Source organism: Phyllobates terribilis, unplaced genomic scaffold (genome assembly GCF_046119375.1).
Source record: "Phyllobates terribilis strain yellow unplaced genomic scaffold, ASM4611937v1 Scaffold_7__3_contigs__length_470593459, whole genome shotgun sequence".
Classification (NCBI taxonomy): domain Eukaryota; kingdom Metazoa; phylum Chordata; class Amphibia; order Anura; family Dendrobatidae; genus Phyllobates; species Phyllobates terribilis.
Window position 1 is genome coordinate 321,477,540 of NW_027362767.1, and position 16,093 is coordinate 321,493,632.

The 16,093-nt window shown below is 38.5% G+C and overlaps 1 protein-coding gene across 3 annotated transcripts in view; it reads right to left on the reverse strand.

Annotated features, from left to right (window-relative positions):
* The window catches only part of TRPC5 (transient receptor potential cation channel subfamily C member 5), a 538,378-nt gene that overhangs the window by 8,079 nt on the left and 514,206 nt on the right, over positions 1 to 16,093 (reverse strand). For 2 of the 3 annotated variants that reach the window (XM_073641140.1, XM_073641139.1), the window contains 4 exons: positions 13,181 to 13,387; positions 12,989 to 13,030; positions 10,689 to 10,778; positions 7,322 to 8,103 (listed from right to left, as the gene is read on the reverse strand). In XM_073641140.1, the coding sequence (XP_073497241.1) occupies positions 7,399 to 8,103; positions 10,689 to 10,778; positions 12,989 to 13,030; positions 13,181 to 13,387 (1,044 nt within the window). In that variant the 3' untranslated portion in view covers positions 7,322 to 7,398. The remainder of the gene's footprint in view (positions 1 to 7,321; positions 8,104 to 10,688; positions 10,779 to 12,988; positions 13,031 to 13,180; positions 13,388 to 16,093) is intronic. The other variant, XM_073641141.1, reaches the window with a different exon arrangement.

The following is a 16,093-nucleotide window of genomic DNA, read 5'->3' on the forward strand; positions in this document are numbered from 1 at the left end:
CTGAAATAGCTTGAAACTTTAATAACTTGAAACTGACAAAAGTATTTTACAATTTAAATTTACTAAATATCAACCAATGACAGTCAGACAGTGCTTTTTTGCTTTTAAATTTTGGTTCAACAGAAAATTAAAAAGAATCAACTAATGAAAATGGACTGGACAAAAATGTTACCCTTAAAGGGGTATTCCCATCTCCAAGATCCTATCCCAATATGTAGTAGGCGTAATAATAATAATATTAGCAAATACCTCCAATTAGAAATGTAGTATAGTTTCTCTGATTCGCGATGTCTCTTTCCTCATGTGCAGGCATTGCCGGACCTTAGGTATCCATGTTACAACCACTGATATAGTGACAGTTAACTAGTTGCTAGTGGTCGTAACCATGGATACCTAAGGTCCAGCAATGCCTGCACATGAGGAAAGCGACAGTGAATCAGAAGAACTATACTACATTTCTAATTGGAGATATTTACTAATATTATTATTATTACACCTACTACATATTGGGATAGGATCTTGCAGAAGAGAATACCTTTTTAGGTTATATTTTGTTGTACAACCTTTTGAGGCAATCCCTCCAAACAAACGATTCCTGTTACTCTCAATGAGACGTGTGCATGTGTCCACAAGTATTTTGGCCATTCATGAGCAAACTGCTCCCACTGTCTCAGGTGTGAAGGTACCTTCTGCAGACTGCATGCATCAGCTTCTTCCACAGATGTTCAACAGGATTTAGATCAGGACTCATAGAAGTCACTCCAGAATAATCCAATACTTTCCTGTTAGCCAGTCCTGGATGTTTTTAGCTGTGTTTTGGGTCATTATCCTGTTGCTTCAGAATGCCTTGACAGTCTTAAGATTTCATTGTACCCTGCACAGATTCAAGACACCGATTGCCAGATGCAGCAAAGAAGCCCCAAAACAAAACTGAGCCTCCTCCATGTTTCACAATAGGTAAAATGTTCTTTTCTTTCTATGCTTCATTTTTGTGCCTATGATTATAGAGTTGATGTGACTTGCCAAAAAGCTCCAGATTTCTCTCATCTGTCCAAAGGACATTCTCCCAGAAGCTTTGTGGTTTGTCAATATGCACTTTTGCAAATTCCAGTCTTGCTTTTTATGATTTGTTTTCAACAGTGGTTTCCCCCTCAACCATCTTCCATGAAGTCCACTTTTGGCCAAGACAGCAACGCAAGGTGCTATCTGACACTGATGTACCTTGAGTTGGGAATTCACCTCTAAACTCTTTGGAAGTTGTTCTGGGCTCTTTGGTTACCTTTTGTATTATCCGTCTCTTCAATTTGTCATCAATTTTCCTCTTGTGGCCACGTCTAGGGAGTTCGGTTACAGTCTCATGGACCTTAATTCTTCAGAATATGTGAAACTGTAGTAACAGGAACATCAAGCTATTTGGAGATGATGGTCTTATAGCTTTACCTTTTAACATGTCTGTCTATAATTTTCTATCTAATCTCCCAAGACTACTCTCTTCTTAGCTTTCTTTGCTCAATGTTCAGCGTGGTACACACCATGATAGCAAACAGCACAGTGACTACTTTTCACCCTTTTAAAAAGGCAGGTTGGTTACAAGTGTGTAAACATCTGTTATGCTAATTACAGGGCCCACCTTAATTTCTCATGTCCCTATTGTCAAAATATTTTCAATCGTTTCTTGGGGTACCATCATCTTTGTCCAAACAATTTTCATTAGTATTTTTTTATTTTTCTGTTGAATCACAATTCACAAACAAGCTCTGATTTTCATTAGTGGATATTCTGTCAGGTTAAATAAAAAAAAAAAAAAAACTTTTTTTTTTCAGTTTCAAGCTATTTAAGTGACCATTGCTTGTTTTTCTTATTTTACCAGAAGGGCACCAACAATTTTGTCCAGTTGTGTAACACTAATGTGACTTTATATAAGTAGTGTTTAACATAAAAACATTTCCTTGCCTGCTAAGGTGTATGTTACATAGACATGCAGATGTATGAGCCCTATATGTGATGGCATCTTATATGTACCTGCTGTACATAGAATATTCGTGAACTAAAGTATGAACTTTGAACTTAAAGTATGCTAATATATTTATTACATTAATTGCCTAAAGGACAATAATCTTGAGCAAAATTTTAGTTATTTATTATAATGATGGAAAATTGATGTGTGATTTCTCAATCTGCATATGAGAAATGTGTGTGTGAATATAGGGAATTGATAGGAGTATATATGCCGTATGTAAAAAATGCTTTGGGGGTAGTGTGCTGTGATGCCCTGTCACCCTGTAGAATAAATGAATGCACAAGTTTTGGGGTAATAATGAAGAGCAGCAGTGTGGGACAATACCCTTAAATGGTTACTGTTATTTCAACAATCTTTGCATAAATCAATAGTATAAGCAAATATAAGAAACTTTCTAATATATCTTATTGGAGAAATATGCTTCTATTTCCACTTATGAGCCACTTCAACCTCACCTGTTCTCTTAAAAGGAACCTGACAGGTGATAAGTACTGCCCAAACCACAGGCAGCATGTATCAAACACCGGCTGTATAATTTCAGCCATATATGTTTCACTCTGAAATGCTGTGGCGTTTAGAAAAAAACTTAGTTTAAAGGGACTGTCAGCACAAAATGACTGTTCAAACCAAGTTCTGACGCTTAGTGCATCATGGCGAGGCCAATCCTTTATATACACCTTCCCACCTACTTGTTGTCCCTCTATCTCCACCACCCCTTTATTCGATTGACAGCTCTGGCTTCCTAGAGCCAGAGAAAAGTGGAGATAGTCAAAGCATGAAGGTGGGAAGGTGTATTTAAATGATTGGCCCTGCCATGGAGCACCGGGCACCTGTACCTGGTTTGAACAGTCATTCTGTGCTGACAAAGTACCTTTAAAATCTGCTGGATAATAGTCAGACAAGTGGGTCCCTGGTGACTTCTCCCTGCAGCATTTCAGAGTCCAACATATCTGTCTAATACATAATGCCAGTGGCAATCACTGCAAACAAACTGTCAGGTTCCCTTTAATTCACTATCCACTCTGAAAAAAAAACCTCCAGCTCAAATCTGTTTTGGTCAAAGCATGACAGACTGCGAGCACAGAGGAGGAGGAGCAGCGATACTGCTACAGCTTCAAGCTACTGTTTTACATCACTGCAGTGCTGGATTAACAGCAACACAGGTCAGAACGGCTGTGTAATGTTATCCATGTTTTTACTGCTTCTGTCTGTGTGGTACAGAGAGAAAGAAAAGCAAGACTTCCTGTCTTTGTGTGCTGTGTATGGGAGACAACATTGCAGCTAGTCTCCATCCATCAGCTCAGAGAGAACTGAAAATTAGAACCTACATAAGGGAAAACTAGTAGGAAGTGAAGGATACACAAGTCATGTAATAGCCAGAAATAGTGGTATTCCTCATGCACCCACATCTGACAGCTAATTTTGGAGAGTTACCTGAAATGACATGATAAAAACTTAACTATTTAAGTCAATTTATCCTATTAGCTACTTGAGCTGTAATAATTGCAATGCTCTGAATATGTGACATCCACTCAGTAGATCTTTCGGAGAGGATTCACATGCTATCTCTAAAAATGTTAATAAAATGAGGAATATTGTAGTGATCTGCTGCAGGCAGAAAATTATCTTTTATATAGTGACGTGATTTTACAAACAATTCATTGGAACCATCTTTATTTTAATTTTTCTAGCATAAGGAACTCTTTACACTCCCTGTACGACTGGTTTTTCATTCCTGCCCCACTTTGAAATGCGTAGTAAAAATAAAACATTAAGAATTTTCGCCCATTTATTTACATTCTTAAAGTGAACCTTTGGGAAAAAATGCTGATGCATGCATGGAGAGCTATTTCCTGAACAGGTTCCCAGGTGCCTCATAGCAGCCTCAGGACATGCAGCCATGCTGAAAAACCCCAATGAATCTCTGTAATCAGGTAATGAGAACATTGAGGCAGGCAATTTCCCTCAGGGCAAAAGTAGAACTCCCAGCTTTTTCCTTAGAGGGCCACTTTAGATTTGCAATTTTTTTGGCAAATGCTCAGTCACCCTGAGTTATATATTTAGTCCTATCCAGACTAATGAATGCCAATAACTAGTGGCCAACATTTTAGGTGCCAGTGTTTCTAAATGACAAGACCTGGTTTGAATAATATTAGATATAATAGTGTTATTAAAATACAATTTTTTTAATTTACTCAACATTAAACTCAACAAACAAGTATTATTCCCAGTATTATACACACCAACCTTATCCATTGTTAAAACCCGGGCAATCGACACCTCAAGAGCTCTATGACCTATTGAATGTATCAGTACTCTTTGTAAGCAGTAGTATCTATGTTACCCTCCTGACCACCCAACACGTTTATAATTCACCAATCTTTGTGCTTTATGATTTTGTTTGACTGAGTTTTGCTGAAAATGTAATGGTACTTGGTTAATAAACAATTTAATAGGAGCCACACTCCCGGATTCTGATATTTCTATGGCCGCACAAAGAATTAAGTAAAATTACATATATTTAGTGCAAAGGTTCTTACATTATAATTGGATGGTGAAAAATTGAAAAGTGATGCTAATTGAATAAACTTGGTTGAATATTTGTATAGTCTCTAAGTATTGAAATACCATCCAAGAATACACAGAGAAGTCATATTGACTAGCACTCCTAAAATAGGTATAAAAGCCCCTGAGTGGGTGCTGGATCTTGGGACACGGTCTTGCTTGGTAATTTTAATTAATTGCCTGATTTTGGATAATGATTCCTATTATTAATCTTCCATCTCATTGTCAAATTGGGCATTGAGGAAGACTTTTGTTCATGTTACCCAGGCTCTTGTTTTAGTAAATAAGGCATAGATGCTAGAGTAGAGCAAAAAGACTTGCTCTGCCCTGGTATGGCAGCCGGACCAGTGCAGTCTTCACTTTTGCTGCCGGCATCCTTGGCGCCACTGGCATATACCAAGCCCAGCAACATCATTATATGTGTCGTGCTACAATGTCATTATATGTGTCGTGCCACAATGCCTAGAAGGAAAAAGTGAAGACTGCACTGATCCAGCAATCATTGAGGACCAAAGTAGATGCCAGACCATGGCAGCCCAAATCTTTTTGCTCCACTCTAATGGATACTATCAATATTAGGTCAAGCTTGGTAATATTATATTTTTGACAAACCAATACAAATATTCATATACCAAACATGGGGTTTTGATATTTTTGGTTTTACCATTAGTCCATAACTAAATTAAATATTTAACATATAAATAATGTTTTTTTTATTAAATTCTTTACATTCCTGCTCATATAAATTATTATTTAAACATGCTTAAAAAAGCCCTTATATGAAGATTTTTTTACTAAATCTGTGTATATATATGTGCATGTAGTGTAGTGTCAGTGTTAAAAACCTCACCTAACGCTGCCTTCTTCGGAATCCAGTGCCGTTCTGCTCCTCGTCTGAGTAACATCACCGCTCTTCAGACTCTCCTTGTCACACTGCACTTTGTGACATTTACAGTGTAAGCCTATAGAGAGTCTGAACAAGGCTCCATAGACTTACATTGTAAAAGAAACTTCCAGCTCACACACAAAGCATAAATTGAGCCGGAGAGACTGAAGAGCGGTGATGCCACTGAGAAGAGGAGCGGAACTGAAGAAGGCGTCGGTAGGTGAGAAAATTAACACATATACATAAAATTACATACACATTCAGTATACACAGATTTATTAAAAATATAAAATCTTCATTGGAGGGCTTCTATAAACCAAACCATTCTCTGCTGTAACTTAAGTTTATTTGGATTCCATCAAAAAAAAATTGCAAATCATTCCCAATTTTCAACCATATGTTAAAACTTGGCCTTGTTGCATCAGGAAAAATGTATTGGCCAAAAATCATCGCTCTCTCTCCGTCCATAAGATATGCTGACAGTAGCTGATAGGTTGCCAATACATAAGCCATGTTTCTTCCCTACTAGAACTACTTCTTAAAGTAGTACTCCTCCCATCAAATTTTTTATCATCTTAATATATTGAAAATATATTAGATGGCACTGTGTGCTTACAATTGCTCATTTTGTCCTTCTACTCAGTTAAGTCTTCTGTTTTCCATTAGGTCTATGACATCACATTATTAAAAACTGATTAGCGCAATCCTTCTAAGCTCTATGTAGATACAGGAGGTCAATTTTCACTGCACAAGTCATGAGTCCCTGCAAAAGTCTATGGCAGGGGGAGGAGGAGCAGCTGGGTCATGAGTTGAAGAGGAGGATGATAAATGCAGGGACAAGAGACTTCCTGTTTCTACATCGAGAAGAGAAAACAGAAGTATCAACTGGGTAGAAAGAGAAAATGAGCAATTGCAAGTACACAATGCTATATAATATGATGACTGCAATGTATTAAGATGATAAAAACTTTGATGGGAGTGCTTCTTTAATAATTCTTCTGATTGATTTACTGTAATAGTAGATTGGATATAATTCTTTACTATGTAGTAGTGCTTTCAAAGTTATAGAAACTTGTTCCTGAGTTCTTCAGATAATAAACCATTTATAGCCATAAAAGACCAAGCAATCAGCTAAATTAACAAATTTAGGTGTACAATGCTAGTGGGCACTGATCTCCATGAAAAATGGATCAACAATACAACAACGTTGATCCAAGTAGGACAGGATTAGAGAATTTTCTTACATATAGAAGCTGAAATACATTTGTGACTCCGATTCCTGATACATTCCCGCAATGTTACTTCTAATGTATGACGCTACATTTGTGGTTCACACTATACCGCAGAGAGATAAATCATAGAAATACACTGTTGTACAATACCCATTCCATTTATAGTAATTGAATTTAGTTCTAAAGTGCTGGGAGAAAAGGTTGTAAGATTAACAACCCTTAAGAATAAACTAATATCTGTAACCAGCTTGACAAACAGTTTTTTTTTGTGCAAACATGTCAAAACCCACATGCTGCTGGTGGAAATCGCTATAGAAAATTTGAAATGATGCATCAGAAAAGATCATTTTGGCTAAATATCAAGAGAAATCTATCTATGGACAAGCTGTTATATATTATAGTGCAGCTCCAATTTGCTACACATGTTCTGCATTCCCCTTTAGTGTTCTTCAATAGTCAGAAAGCCCTGCTGATGCTGAACAACTAACATGAAAGCTTAGACACAGCTTAAAAAGCTTTGATATAAAAAGCAAAGGAAAATGGTAAAAAAATATTGCAAAATAGATCGCTGTTAATGGACTTCCACACTCAACTATGTGAACGGGAAGGGATTCCTACCTTATTTAATGCTCTGTAAAAGGAAATTGTTACAAATCTATAGTTGCTAAATTTTACAGCAGTTCTATATAGTTATCTTATAGTCTTGTCGTGACCTGCTCCTCCTGCCCGTCTTTCCACTTGTTGATGAGCAGATCACATGCTTCTCCCCATGACTCAAACACATCCTCTGTTGAGTCTATCAACTTGGCATTAGAAGAGCAGAGGTCGGAAGCACAGTGTAGGGAGCTGGTATGAACAGGAGTAGGATCCTGACTTATTCCACCAATGCTCCCATCTTGACTCACCTCATTGAGGTTAATTTCACTATTAGAGCACTCTGGCTCTGCATCAGTTTGCTTTACATCCTGCCACATGTAATGAGGCTGGACGAGACCATCAGAGATGGTGTATACTGCTTCACTAGCAGGCTCTGGCACGTGTCCATTCATCTTGGAAAAAAGTAAGCCCAGTCTTTTAAAGGACTCCTTCTTGGAGCTTGAAAGCCTCTGGAGTTTGTTGCCGTTTCGAATAAAGGAACGCTTATTAATTCCATTACTTTTGGGAGCCTCTTCCATGATCTCAATTCCAGACATTGTTTTAAAGAGAGCTGAGACGTTGAAGTCTTTTTTTTTGTTGGCTACATTGAAGGACACACTTTTTGCCTTGGGTCTTTCTTCTGGCCCTTCTTCTTTTTGGGACACCTCTGTGCTGCTGGTGGAATAGCTTCTCCTCGGAGGCTTCCTGTTCCCTAGAAGGTCGAGCACTTCATAGCGGAAGCTAGAGATATCTTGTTTTAATTCCTGCAGGTACAAAGCAAATTTATTAAAGAACATCAAAAAGTGTACTCAATGTACGGAGAAAACTAGTTTTTTTAACTAATGTAGTTTATTTTTAGGTTATTTGCTAATTAAATTCTTAAACTTTTGATCCAGTCCATTGGTATGATGACAATAGTGGGTACTGGCCCGTAATTCTAACTGTGTCCAAGGTTATAAAAAATTCCAACATTAGCACAAATCTATAAACTGGCACAATAAAAATCCCATGTGAAAGCAATTGTGTACTCTAAGGATTTCTGTGAGATATTGTTTAAGCAAAGTAAGTTCTTCCTGAGAATCACATGTATAGGATAATTTGCACATATCAGGACTGAGAAGCTTCTGAAAGTGTGGTAAATGAGACATCCAGATAAGTATAATGTGATTTGGCGTTATAACAGAAGAGCAAGGCTATATTTTTTAGAAATCTTTGGAGAATTTTATTTTTAGAATGTGTTATCAACAGATAGGCAAATAGTTTTACCCCTGGTGTGGTGAGACTTATTCCTTTTCTGAGTGCTGCTATCACAGCAATGCAACCAGCACTTGTCTAAGGGAGCCTGCTACTCTGCGGCTGATAAGATGCATCTAGATTTCATAATCCGAATACGGACCCCAATATCCGGAACTGCGTAGGGTCTCCTGACCAAAACTCATTAGCTTAATAACATATATAAACATATACTGTATGTGGCTGTTGTTAAGATCAGGAGATCTAGCTTAGACCATGAAAGGCAGATGTGTGAAAACAGTCTTCTTAAAACATTGGATTGGGAAGAATCGAAAGAAAAAGATAATTTTAAGGGCATCTCTGGAGATATATATACATAGATATATATATATGCGCTCACATATATATATATACAGTACAGACCAAAAGTTTGGACACACCTTCTCATTTAAAGATTTTTCTGTATTTTCATGACTTTGAAAATTGTACATTCACACTGAAGGCATCAAAACTATGAATTAACACATGTGGAATTATATACTTAACAAAAAAGTGTGAAACAACTGAAAATATGTCTTATATTCTAGGTTCTTCAAAGTACCCACCTTTTGCTTTGATGACTGCTTTGCACACTCTTGGCATTCACTTGATGAGCTTGAAGAGGTAGTCACCGGAAATGGTCTTCCAACAATCTTGAAGGAGTTCCCAGAGATGCTTAGCACTTGTTGGCCCTTTTGCCTTCACTCTGCGGTCCAGCTCACCCCAAACCATCTCGATTGGGTTCAGGTCTGGTGACTGTGGAGGCCAGGTCATCTGGCATAGCACCCCATCACTCTCCTTCTTGGTTAAATAGCCCTTACATGGCCTGGAGGTGTGTTTGGGGTCATTGTCCTGTTGAAAAATAAATGATGGTCCAACTAAACGCAAACTGGATGGAATAGCATGCTGCTGCAAGATGCTGTGGTTGCCATGCTGGTTCAGTATTCCTTCAATTTTGAATAAATCCCCAACAGTGTCACCAGCAAAGCACCCCCACACCATCACACCTCCTCCTCCATGCTTCACGGTGGGAACCAGGCATGTAGAGTCCATCCGTTCACCTTTTCTGTGTCGCACAAAGACACGGTGGTTGGAACCAAAGATCTCAAATTTGGACTCATCAGACCAAAGCACAGATTTCCACTGGTCTAATGTCCATTCCTTGTGTTCTTTAGCCCAAACAAGTCTCTCCTGCTTGTTGCCTGTCCTTAGCAGTGGTTTCCTAGCAGCTATTTTACCATGAAGGCCTGCTGCACAAAGTCTCTTCTTAACAGTTGTTGTAGAGATGTGTCTGCTGCTAGAACTCTGTGTGGCATTGACCTGGTCTCTAATCTGAGCTGCTGTTAACCTGCGATTTCTGAGGCTGGTGACTCGGATAAACTTATCCTCAGAAACAGAGGTGACTCTTGGTCTTCCTTTCCTGGGGCGGTCCTCATGTGAGCCAGTTTCTTTGTAGCGCTTGATGGTTTTTGCAACTGCACTTGGGGACACTTTCAAAGTTTTCCCAATTTTTCGGACTGACTGACCTTAATTTCTTAAAGTAATGATGGCCACTCGTTTTTCTTTACTTAGCTGCTTTTTTCTTGCCATAATACAAATTCTAACAGTCTATTCAGTAGGACTATCAGCTGTGTAGCCACCAGACTTCTGCACAACACAACTGATGGTCCCAACCCCATTTATAAGGCAAGAAATCCCACTTATTAAACCTGACAGGGCACACCTGTGAAGTGAAAACCATTTCCGGTGACTACCTCTTGAAGCTCATCAAGAGAAAGCCAAGAGTGTGCAAAGCAGTCATCAAAGCAAAAGGTGGCTACTTTGAAGAACCTAGAATATAAGACATAGTTTCAGTTGTTTCACACTTTTTTGTTAAGTATAGAATTCCACATGTGTTAATTCATAGTTTTGATGCCTTCAGTGTGAATGTACAATTTTCATAGTCATGAAAATACAGAAAAATCTTTAAATGAGAAGGTGTGTCCAAACTTTTGGTCTGTACTGTATACAGGAACTACAATAAAGATAGATATGATCTTATAAATACAATATAAACATAATACGACTGCTTTAATACCTTGAAGTTTTCTTCTGTTAACCCTTCATTTGTTTTTGAATTCCTAATCATTGCTGCAATATATCGCTTCACCAGATTTCTGATAACTTCCTATAGTGGGAGAAAGTAATTTGGAATGTTAGAAAGTATAAAAAATAAAAGAATATGCAAAAATGTAAAATGCTATTTTTTTCCCTATATATTGCATTTCATTTTCACTTTTTCATAATAACACTAATATTAATAATAGAGACAAAGCCTTTAATTGCAAGACCATGATTAATTATAATGATAATGTTCACAATCAAAATATCTTGTAAACCATTATACTATAGTTCGCTGTAAGTTAGGTACATCAGTACGTCAATATCAATGGCAGTGTCTGGGAGCATCAGAAATTAGTGGGGTTAAGCCTAGTATACATTTAAAAATGTTTAATAGGAACCTGTCAGCAGGTTTTGCAATGGAATATGAGAGCAGCATGATTTAGGAACAGGTAGCCTGATTCCAGTGATGTATCACTTACTGGACTACTTGAAGCAGCTTTGATAAAATCACTGTTTTCTCTGCTGCAGATGTAGCAGTGCTCAGAATGTTGAGCTGCGTATAACCCCGCCCACATCCCTGATTGGCAGCTTTCTGTATATGTTCTACAGTGTTACCATGCTGACAATCAGTGGTGGGGGCGGGGTTACACAGATTAGTTGGACTGCCTGGCATGTGACACCTAGTCCTGTAATGATAATCTCCTGCTGATAAAACACTGATTGTATTGAAAACTAAAGCAAGCTGCTGAGCAAGTAAAAAGATCCCTGGAATCAGGTTCTCCGCCCCTCCATTATGCTGCATTCAGATTTAATAAAAACCTGCTGAAAGGTTCCCTTTAATAATTAGGAATTTCCCAAAATGTGGCATATATTTTACAAAATCTGGCACATAATAGTAGTCCTTAGAATGACAAATTATCAAAATTTGAAAGGATTTTATACTCTTCTTTACATGCTTAAAATTGAAAAATGCTTTTAATAACAATCAACTTTGCAATGTAACTCCGTTCTCAGGAACACAGGCATTTTTACTTCTATGGTTTACTGGTTGCTTAGGCCAGGAGCATAGTATGTGCACGATCCATGCTGTAGAGCTTGCAAGCACTGTCCTGAAGATGGTTGAATTACTGCACTCCTCTGATGCTACAGCGGTAACACTGCCTCTGCTTGCAGCATGGGAGCTGCTCCAAACTGTCAGTTTCAGGAACACACCATACCAGGCAAGCAGACAGGTGGGAGCCAGGGCAGTGATGTGCTCCTGAAGATGAGACAACTCCTTTAAACAAGTTTATGACAATACCAAAACTCTATATGATCTTTGCTATATAAGACTAATTGATAAAAAGTGTGCATGTACTTGACCTAATTATGGCCCCGTACAAGCTCCGAGTTGTATGGAGCATTGATAAAGTGCCCATAGAAGTATACAGATGCATTCAGAGACTTCTGTTGGATTGCATTGGAAGTTATATTGCAGAGCCATTTGCTACCAGACGCTTTGTTTTTAGGAGGGAATACTATGTAATTGGCACTGTAATGAGGCACCATACATAATGCCATATAATGCCTACAGCTCTATATTGCAGAGCAGCAGAGACTGTTTGCCTTATTTTAAAAAAAATTATGTCCTTAAAAGGCCTCTGTCAGCATAAAATGACTGTTCAAACCAAGTACAGGTGCTCGGTGCTCTTTGGCAGGACCAATCATTTATATACACCTTCCCACTTGCTTGTTTTCCATCTATCTCCACCCTTCTCTGGTTCTATGAAGCCAGAGCTGTCAATCAAAGCAAAGGGGGTGGAGATAGATGGAAAACAAGTAGGAGGGAAGGTGCATGTAAATGTTTGGCCCCATTGTGAAGTAATGAGCGCCTAGACTTGGTTTGAACAGTCATTCGGTGCTGACAGAGTCCCTTTAAGAAAGAACACAAAAGTTACATGGAAATATTCCAAACATCCTAATAGAAGGGGAAATGGTCCACGTTGGAGAACTATTCTTGTCTCTGCCTCTCTCGTCAGTTACCTAATAGAACTTGTTTTACTGAATACGAATTTCAAATTTCATAACCTGCTTTAAAGAGGCAGAGAGCCAGAAATGACTCACCACCGTCTGCGGAGAAGTCATGCATATTGTATTCCGTTTTAAGCACAGAATGCAGGAGATTTGTGACACAACGCTCTGTGAGCAAAAGTCTATTCCTGCTTGTCACAAATGTTTTGAATCAAGCTTTGCCAAGAAGGCAGGAACGGAACAATGTAACGCAGCAGAACTCACCTGGTAATGCTGATTTTGAATCAGGTTGTCAGCATGCCGCTCCTGCAAATAAAAAATGTATACATGAATTTCCTAAGCATCAGTTCAGGCAGGTTGCAATTATGTTTCCCAGAGAGTCCATTTGGCTAAAGCCAACTTGGCTACTTTATGTTTTAAAAGAGAATATATGAAAATCTAGTAAATGTGTCTTACAGTGAAGGTTTTTAGGTTTTCATGTTGTTTCTGGAGTTCCTCGTCACGTTTTCCCGGGCACAGCTGGTAGTGGATCCACTTGCACAGATACCAGATAGATTTTGGGCTGGCGATTATATTAAAAGGAGGTGGCAGAGTTCCACCTTCATCAAAGTAACTCATCCACAGTTTTGTCCTTGCAAACTTCCATTCAATGTCAGCATGATCCTGCCAAAGAAATGATGTCATTTAATTCCGGATGACTGAGCAAATTCCAGCTGTAATCCTTGCATTGCAATAGACAATATATTTGGTTGATTTGTTGCATATTCATATCTGTAAATATTACAGTGTCAGACTGGGGTTCTTATACCCCACCAGACAAAACGATTCTCAGGTTCCAATCTTCATTTATATAGAAGCATGCATGTATCCAATTTTAATTATATTGTGAACTTTGCTTTTATTAAGACAGCAATAAGTTCGGTTGATTTGGAAATTAACTTATGGAAAAATCACACAAAGGCTATGTTTACATGTTGCGTTTTTGCTGCATTTTCTTCTGCAGGCAAAACCTGCTCTCTTGGAAGTAAAAAAGCTGCTAAGAAAAAGCAGGTTTAGCTGCGTTTTTGCTGTGTTTTTCAGGATCCCAAAGTTCAGCTTTGCTTCCACCACAGAAGCATGAACACAGATCACCAATGCAAGACATCCTTGTATGTGAAACCATGAAACCATTTTTGGAAAAAGGTCAATTTGATCAAATTATTTAATGGAAATAGATTTTTATGTCTGAAAAAATAATGACTATTCTGAACAAAAAAGTTCATATGAGTTTATGAAAAAATACAGAATTACAAATGTAACAGCAGGGGGCTGAATTGGTCAGGAATAGTTTACCTAAGACATTGGCAGAGCATTGAGTTTGTAGAACACTATTTACTTTCACACTTTGGTCAGCCCTTGAGTTGATCAGGTATTTTTCAACTGCGCACCTTGGTCGGCCAATGTTTACTTCCTACACATCACTAATTTAATTAAACTGTACTAATCCTATCTGCCATTCTCAGGTGAGGAGACCAGGACTTTATGGTTTAAACTTGGGAAAATCACAAAAATAAATGGATTTCACATACTGCTGTACCTTTCAGTAAAAATGCAGCAAACTTGCAAAATGTCGCAAATACCTGCGTTTTTTTGCTGCGTTTTTGCACTTACTCATTGCTTTCTAAGGGTGAAAAAATCCTGCAAAAACACTGAAAGAAGTGACATGCTGCAGTTTTCAAAAACACAGCAGTTTTCCAATTCGGTAAGGAAAAAGAAACAATGTGTGTGCATGAGATTTCTGAAATCTCATAGATTTCACTGGTACTGTAAAATGCAGCTTTTAATTTGCATAAATTTGCATAAAAATGGAGCAAAAACAAAACCCGCAACGTATGAACATAGCCAAATGGCACAGTCAGAAAGCCGTATAAATTGTACCGAGATCAGACCACAATACACAGACTGGCGGACAGCTCTCCCGACTCAAGTGTGACAGCTTCATATATATTGTGATCTCTCTCGGGTCGAGAGAGCCGCCGGCCAGTTAGTGCATTGCAGTCCGATCTCCGTCTCATTTATACTGTCGTCTGCGCACAAATGGCAGGTGATTGACTCCAAAGTCAGTTCGAAATGATGTTGCTTTCTGCTGGACATTTAAACCCTGGCTCCTAGTGCGCAAATGTGGGCAGCCGGTGGCCAGTCTGTGCTGCTGTATGGAGACACAATCTGCTATACATATATACTATACTATATGATATAAGTCCACACCACAAATTACATTCTTTATATAACTAGAGGTACACTTTCAACATCCTAAGATCAGGTTGGCTGGGGTATTGTGGGTGAATATGTGAAAGGAGTCATATATGAGTTCAGTTCTCATGTTTCATTGCCTCCCTCTCCGATAGCCATTATGCATATACAGCGCATGACGAGTGTGAGTGTACGGAGATGAGTTCAGGAACTGAGTCTGCTCCATACGTGGTGGATGCCAGCTGTGTTACACAGTCGGCTTCTGCCTGTAGCTGCAGTGACTGGAGTTGGCTGTAATCATATAGATGTCGCTGTCAATCCCTGAAAAAGGCATTCAAATGTCTCACATCAACCCCCACAATGTAACTGCGGGGTGCCAATAGGTAGGCTTTCTGAAGATATTTACGGATGACAGTTTCAATCCCCCTATAACAAAATAAAAAATAAACATAAAAATTGAAATGACCTTTTTTTCAGTTAAAGTAAAAAAGAATGCAAAAAATGAAATATATTTGATATCTCCATCTTTGATATCTTTAAAAATTTGATCTATCAGAGTCTAAAATTATTTAACCCATTTGATGATCACCGTAAAGAAAAGTTGAAATGCCAGAACGCTAACAAATACAATAAAAAGCTATCAAAACGTCATATGTAAATTAAAATGGAATCAATAAAAACTTGCTACTGTTTTTCTTACTTCACCCAGATCTATTGATAGATAGGGAACTCGGGTGTTTAAATAAACATCTATGTAACATTTTACTTAAAGATGTAAACATTTTAATTAACTCCTGCAAAAAAAAGATCACATTAAAGGGGTTGTCCGGTTAAAAGTGATAAGTCTGCAGTCACTCTGTGTGACTGCAGACTTATGAATCCCCCCAGTGCAGGCACTAGGTGCTGCGAGGATTCGCCATTATGACACCCGGTAATGGAAAGGGAATGTTTGTGTTATACATACCCCGGCCAGTGAGAATGGCCTCACTTCATACATTTTCATGGAGAGGGGCCGCGCCTTCTAGTTTGACGTGCCCACTGGCCATCCACATCACTAGATGGGGCATGGCCTCGCTCCATACAAGTCTATAGAGCGAGGCCACGCCCACTGGCCGGGGGGTACAGCTGAAACCAGAA